Genomic DNA, 7,612 nt, shown 5'->3' on the forward strand with positions numbered 1-7,612 from the left:
TGGAAAATTAATATATGAGTACATTAATTTTGGAACTTATACATGGAATCAAATGATTAGACAAGAAGAGCGAAACCAAATATTACAACAAATTATAAAACAAATATTAGAACCACATTCACGAACCAGTGATTCTTTTATTTTAAGAAAACATCAACCAACTAATAGCGAGTTCATGAATTCCTTTTTGCCAAATTCAAGTTTTCCTTTCACATAGAAGCCACAGAGCTGGGATTGACCCTGCTACAAACATCACGAATTTCCAATTGAACGCCCGGTGAGGGAGGCAAGTTTCCCATCTTGATCATAGCAGCAGCAAAATCTCCCAGGAAAACAGCACCATTATTGCTGTAGGTCGTAACAATAGCAGCAGTGGTGGTATTCCCCGTCAACACTTGATCCGAGAAAAGTATGCCCTGGTTCCTGTTTAAGTCCTGGAAGTAAACTCTGTCGAACACAGCAGGAGTTGTATCCAGTTGTTGCAAGTTGGTGTCGTTTTGGGTGACGGAGCAGTTGCATTGAAGACGTGCCGCTGGGTTAACGTTGTTGCTGTTGCACGCGGTGGCGCACCTGGTGAAACCCACCGTGTGGGCACCGGCTAGCGCCACCATTTCCCGGGCATTAAAGTTTTTGTCATTAAATTTTCTTATTTGGACGGTTAGATTGTCGAACGGAGCTGGAAGCTGAGTTAAAGCACCAGTGAAGTTGGCCGCTCTTGCATCTCTTCTCCCAAGTGCAACGTTATAGCCTTGTCCTCCTAGCTGTCAAATACACAACAGAATTTTAAGTTATTCCCTTAATGACATAGTTTTATAATTTACACAAGAATCATGACATGTTTAAAAACATAATTCGAAAAGTATTTCTTTGTTAAACTCCACAAGTTCACATAAGATGAAGCGATGGAGTAATAGTAACATAATTACAAAAGTTGCAACAAACCTACTATCATATATTAAAATTCATTGATCGTGCAAAAATCTTTAATATTATGTGTGTGTATAATTGAAATCTTTAAGGTAGTTTTTGCTGATAATGTATATTTAATTGCTGGCCTAATAATTCAATTTTTGGTTAAACAATTAATTTGCTTTTTTTATTGCAAAATTAGTCCTGATTGTCAAAGTATTGACATACCTTACTGTTGGTGGAAGGCAACTCTTAATCTAGTAATATAAAATTGGTTTCGCTGTCTTGTGTAGCGAACAGAAACTCTATACCCCAAAACCATGGGGGTGGAATTTGGGTGGTGGTAAATAATCGTTAAAGTAAAATTTGGTACGTTACAGATAGAAAATTAATGAACTTACTTTAACAACAGAATCACGAGCAGCAATAGCTAAGATGTCTGCGCAAGATACAGGCGTGTTGGGACAAGTATCTTTTACTCTTTGTTTAGCTTGTTCTATGACTTCAAAACCTCTGGCTGAGTTGTTGTTGGGTGGTGAGGTCTTTTCCCCTTGGAATGATCCGGGAATATCGTCTAGAAGAACTCCTCCATCGCAACCCTGTTAATAACCATGTAGCTATTAGTCAACCATAATCATCACTTCATGAGTAGAATATGTTTTAAAATTATAAATGAACTAGGTTACGTGAATTGATGTAAAATGAACCTTAATCTTGCTTTATGGTTAATGAAAATGAAGTTTAATGGCTAGATAAGCTGAAAGAAGAAATGGAAGCTCGGTCATGAGCATAGATAGATAGTCCGGATGAGAATAATGAGAACGCGCAAATGACATTCAGGCGTATAAAAATTGGAAAAGCGTGGCAAAGCTTTGTCCAGGGGTAAAATAGGAAAAAGCTACTCCCTTCAATCAACTTTATACGGCAATATTTACTTTTTAGTAAAAGAATGAATTTTTTTTAATTTTGGTAATAATTTAACTTTAAACTTTCTTATTTTATCCTTAATAAATTGATTTAAAATCACACAAATATATGATTTATTTTAAACCACAAATTTCTATAGTCTTTTTTCCTTCTTAAATTTCGTGTCTATTTAAATTTTGCCACATAAAATGAAAATGCTACATAAGTGACAGTAACAAACAAGAATTGGAAGGCAATCTAAACAGAAGCAGAAAAGACTTTTCCAAGTTAGGGTGGGTTTGACTTGTTCCATGCAGGTTCACAGCTCCACTATATGTACCCCTCCACTCCCAAAAAAACCCCAACTGAGAATTTTCATTATAGTCGTAATAGCAAACATTTCTCATAATATAATAATAAATTGATAAGTACGCGTTTGATTGAATAAATACTAGCTAGGACAACTAACTTTTTATCATAAGTAAATAGATTGTTTTGACCTTATTTTGGTTCATGCATTATATACTCAATTATGGCTGTGGTAAGGGCAGATCTAGTTACAATCAGTGAAGTGAAGGATGAACAGTTGGACAACCTTCATCGTAGAAAATCTCAAACACTCATAGCGAAATTCTTGGCTTTCGACGGTTGTGAAAAACTCCTTATATCCCGTTAAACCTTTAAAAATTGTTAAATTTAGGAAAACATTTGGAAAACAAAAAAAAAAACTGTCTTTTATTGATTCTTTTTCTTTGCCCTCTTGTTCTTTTAAAGTAATTAAATACGGCAAAAAGAGTAAAGAATGCGAGAGCAGTAAAAAGAGTGAAGGAATTTACATCAACAAAGCAGTCATGGAAGTGGAGACGAATGAGAGAAGCTCCCATGCGCCTTTCTCTATCAATTGCACTGTTCACAACTCCTCGAACAGCCGAGAAGATGCATGCCGATGGAGATAATGGTTGAGTTAACTTGCTGTCTGAATTTTGCTCAGCATTATTATTATTTAGGGTTAAAATGCTGGCTGCTGACTCCAGCAGATCTAACTCTGGAGAAAGTGTTTGGAATCCCTTACTCATGGCTTCATAAGTGTTCCTATAAATGGCAACACCTGCAAGTGCAAGAGCCAAAAGGCTCAGGGCAAGGCTCAAATGACTCAAACGAAAAGCCATGACCTAATTGAAAGAAATGTCTATGGAGGCAAAGGCTGTGGATGATTTTGATTGTATTTATGCTTCTATTTATAGGGAGTTAAGACTAACAAATGCACGCAACGATTAGTCATCCTTCGGCTTTAAATAATTGCGAACACACAAACTGAAAATTGTCGTTTGGTGTGGAATTGACTTTCTTAATATTGTACAAGATTTTCTCCTTCCCTAGTTCTAGCTGTGTGTTACGTGTGCTGCTTCCCTTCGCAATGTTTCTCCGATCTTTTTGTCTAAAATATTCTAATTTTCTTTCATGTAGTCAGAATCAATACCAATATCCTTTTATTCGTTTTTTTCTCTTTTGGAGTAAAAGGTAAAAAACGCTAGTTTACTTTTAATCGAGAGTAAAGAAGAAAATTCATATTTGTTCTTTATTTAGTATGTGTTTGACCATATAGAATAAAGACAGTAAGCCAGTTTAGTTTGTGTATATACGAGAGAGAATAAAGGCAATTGAAAAAAGCGCATATTATTAAGGAATTAATTCTGAATCTATATACAGTGAATAATATGATTGGCAACAATCTACTGTCACTTTTTCCGCAGACGTAGCAATGCACGCAATAGATATATGTTACAGTGATTGATTAATTTGGTTTGACATTTGTATATAAGTACACTATGAGAAGAAAAGTCGTTTAGATACAAGTTTCAACTTAGAAAATAAGAAAACGCGGCTCCTTTAGTTGAACAGATGTAATAATCAGTACATTAATTTCAGTCGGGATTTATGATATGATTTCATATGCATGACTTTATTAGGTTAATAACTATAAGAAAAAAATGGAAGCTAATGGCCGCCTTGGAGCATCAGCTCTTTGCTTTAAGAAGTCTATGCCCCCAAACCTACTAGGAAAATCCTCCTCTAGAACGGTACTTTCTTTTATTTTGAGATATATATATATAATTTCTTACAGCTTTAAAAAGTTTTAAATTTCGACTTTAAATTTTAATGTGATGTTTTCCGTATTAAATAAACATTTCTACCATTGTATTAAAATTGGTAAAATCAATTGTAAATAGGAGTCCTCCAATGCGTAAATTGTTCCAATAAAGTTTGAACCTATTCGATCTTTAGCATGGAGCAAAGGTTTATGTCCCCTCTATCATGTAGATAAGTTATGCGTCTTTTATTTTGATGATTTGACAAATTTAATAAGAGAACAAGATAAGGAATCTGATACAATTAGTTCCCTTGCAATCAGAGTAACTAGTCAAATGTCTGGTTCAATTCTCAGTAAAATCAGATAAGGAAACAACATAGGGAACAACAGAGGGAACAGATTGTGATCACTTCCCCTGGTCGTTGTACAGTCAACTCTATAATTGTAAAAGCTGTTGCATTATACCGTCTGGCAGGTTGCTGCATTGTACCATTTGGCAGCAGTACAACAGCAAAGTTGTAGCTTGCTAAGGCCAAACTAAAGGGCACTTTATTGCATCATCCTTGATGACATCGCACACACATATTATCAACATTAGGCAAGGGATTTCATCTCTCCAATACTTGCAAATCAAAACAATATTCTCTCAAGTGCTAGCCAGCACATCTCTCAAGAACAAAGCTACTGCAACCTCAAGGACCAGATCTAAAGATTGAAGATATCTTAAATCCTTAGGTTTGTTGAGTCTTTGTTATTTTGTTCTTTACTTGTAATTCCTACTTAGCTTAGTTAGAAGCATTGCGTAGGAAACCTTTGTAAATCATAAACCATTGTGTTTGTGTCTTGGCTAGAGTTAGTTGAGTTGGAAGTCTTTGTAATAGAGGTATTACAAAGTGGTTCGTAATAGGTGTGTTACAAGTTAGTGAGGAATACCAAAGTCTTTGTAATAGAGTTTTTACAAAGTGACTTATAATAGAGTATTACAAGTTAGTGAGGAATTAAGAGGTTAATTCCTAGGTTGCATATGTTGTAATCTGAAGTTTGCTCGGTTTAGTGGAGTTGAAATCCTACTAGGGTAGGTCGTGGTTTTTAATCCCTTAAGCAAGGAGTTTTTCACGTAAATATCACGTGTTCTTTATTAACTGCCGATTTACTGTGGGAACAGAAACCTGGTTCCCTATATTGTTTGGTTTTATAGTCTGTTGCTTACTGTGAGAACTGATAGAGAACCTGGTTCTCTATATAGTTTGGTGGACGCTTAGTTTCTATCAATTGGTATCAGAGCAGGTTCTTTCTAAAAGGTTAACACCTATAAAGGATCTACATGGCTGCTCCACCAAACTTTGAGGAAGGACAATCAACATACAGACCACCAAGATTCAACGGCCAATACTATGGTTGATGGAAAACAAGAATGCATGACTACATTATGGCTGAGGACTCAGAGCTGTGGTATGTAATCTGTGATAGACCTTTTGTTCCCATGAAAACTGTTGGTGAGGGAACATTTGCAGTCCCAAAAACAAGAAAAGAGCACAACGATGCTGATAGAAAGACTATTGAGAAGAATTTCAAGGCAAAGAAGATTCTTATTTGTGGTATCGGACTAGATGAATACAACCGTATCTCAGCTTGTCAGTCTGCTAAGGAGATTTGGGAAGCTCTTCAAACTGCCCATGAGGGAACTACTCAGGTTAAGCAGTCCAAAATTAATATGCTTACTACTGAGTATGAGTTTTTCAAGATGTATGAGGATGAGTCTATTCAAGATATGCACACACGTTTAACCTCCATTATCAATGAGCTTCACTCCCTTAGAGAAGTTATCCCAATAAACAAGCTGGTCCGGAAAATACTTAGTGTTTTACCAGGTTCTTGGGAAAGTAAAGTAAATGCTATCACTGAAGCCAAGGATTTGCAGATGCTGACCATTGATAAAATCATTGGAAATCTCAAAACTTATAAGATGAAGAGAAAGAAGGATCTTGAAAGAAAAGAGCCCAAGAAGGAGAAGAACCTGGTTCTCAAGGCTGCCAACAAAGACTCAAGTAGTGATGAATCTGACATGGAGTATCTCACTCGAAGATTCCAAAAGATGATTCGAAAAAATAGTGGGATTCCAAAGAAAGGAAGTTCTAGCAGGAATTTCAAAGAAAATGATTGCTGCCATAAGTGTGGAAAGTCTGGACACTTCATTAAAGACTGTCCTCTTCATAAGTAAGATCATTATAAAACTAACATTAATAAGGTGGATAAGAGGAACCAGGTCCCTGACAGGAAGTTCAAAAGAAGAGATGTTGCTGACAACATGGTGAAACAAGCTTTGGCTAACTGGGGAGATTCCACTAGTGAATTTAAAGGTGAGGATGAACAAGGAGATGCATCTATGATGGCTGTTGACAATGAATCTTCAGAATATGAGTCAATCTTTGCACTCGTGTGTTGATACCCAATTTTCCCTCATATTTTAAATATATATCTATGAACGTGCGTTGCACGTTAATAATGGCATGTGATAATTTAAATATTTATTTATATGAAGGAACAAAAAAATTTAATTAATGATAGAAATTTTATGTATAATAATGCAACAATCGTCTAAATGCCGAAAAATATTATTGTATTAGCATAATGCATGAATTTAAAATAAAAGCACATCATCAAAACTTACACAAATGATCGATTTTGTCATGTTAGTTGGATAATTATGTATTATATATAGTTTAAAAGTATTTAATGTGATGGTATCTTAACGAACACTTCTTCGTGGATAATATTTTTTTGTATGTTTCCTCCTAATGCTTTGGCTACTATATCTTAACCCGAACTCTTGTTGTCATATACATACTAAAAATTATTTTCACACAAATTTAAAAGGATATCTTTAGATTCGGAAGACGAAAGCTGAATTCAGGGATAAGAATATACTTAGAAGCACATTAACCAGTATCATAGTTTTTGCATGTATGACGTTATTGTCAAAATTTCTATATTCTATCTGTGTGCTATTACATAAGCTATTCGGTGTATCTAAGTTTTTCAGTAGCATGACAGGCATATTTTTCTTCAAAATTAACCTATATACAATGGAAGATCAGTTTTAAGTTAGTTTATTATATAAACGGTGACACTAACATATGTAAAAAATAATAAACTTGATAACAAACGTGTATGGTAGAAGACCATTTGGTATTAAAGTATTTAAGTATCCTTCTTGATAGTAATTATTGGTGTCATTTTCTGCTGCGTCAAAAATAGAAAAATATTTTGTTTTTACTATAAAATTTGGCAATCATGCACTCTTCCTATGAGTTCTTCCGTTTAATAATATAGGGCTATTTTGGTATATAAATATTGTATTTATGCTTTTATAATAATATAGGCTCTCCTGTTTCTAAATGAATTTGGACAATATAATACATTCTCAAATTAAATTAATAATAGTACATTATAATACGTTTTCAAATTAAATAAGTAATAGGAATTTTTAAGAAATATATCCTAAAAGTAATAGGATTACATGACAAAAGATATTTATTTGTTCAATTTTATATGAATTAGACATCCCGAAAATAATTATATAATAGAATTTCTAAAGGTAATCATGTAGGATTCTGTAACGACCCGACCGGTCGTTTTGAGCTTTTGTACTTTGATCGCCAGTTCTCAGGAATGACTTGCCCCGTATGATGTATTATGACTGAT

General features: G+C 34.5%; 2 protein-coding genes across 2 annotated transcripts; one reads left to right on the forward strand and one right to left on the reverse strand.

Moving 5' to 3' along the window:
* Window positions 1-209: 209 nt before the first annotated feature.
* On the reverse strand, window positions 210-2,984 carry LOC107762727 (suberization-associated anionic peroxidase-like). The gene is given in 3 exon segments (NM_001324768.1): window positions 210-761; window positions 1,311-1,508; window positions 2,652-2,984. Coding segments are annotated over 3 exon segments (1,083 nt in total).
* A 2,337-nt stretch (window positions 2,985-5,321) lies between these two features.
* LOC142178480 (uncharacterized) lies at window positions 5,322-6,128 on the forward strand. The gene has a single exon (XM_075248083.1). The coding sequence runs from the start codon at window positions 5,322-5,324 to the stop codon at window positions 6,126-6,128; it is 807 nt and encodes a 268-aa protein (XP_075104184.1).
* Window positions 6,129-7,612: the final 1,484 nt, after the last annotated feature.

Source organism: Nicotiana tabacum, chromosome 3, assembly GCF_000715075.1.
Source record: "Nicotiana tabacum cultivar K326 chromosome 3, ASM71507v2, whole genome shotgun sequence".
NCBI lineage: Eukaryota > Viridiplantae > Streptophyta > Magnoliopsida > Solanales > Solanaceae > Nicotiana > Nicotiana tabacum.

Bases quoted from the DNA above. Each gene is read 5' to 3' on its own strand.
- LOC142178480 (XM_075248083.1), top strand. From the start codon at position 5,322: ATGCATGACTACATTATGGCTGAGGACTCAGAGCTGTGGTATGTAATC.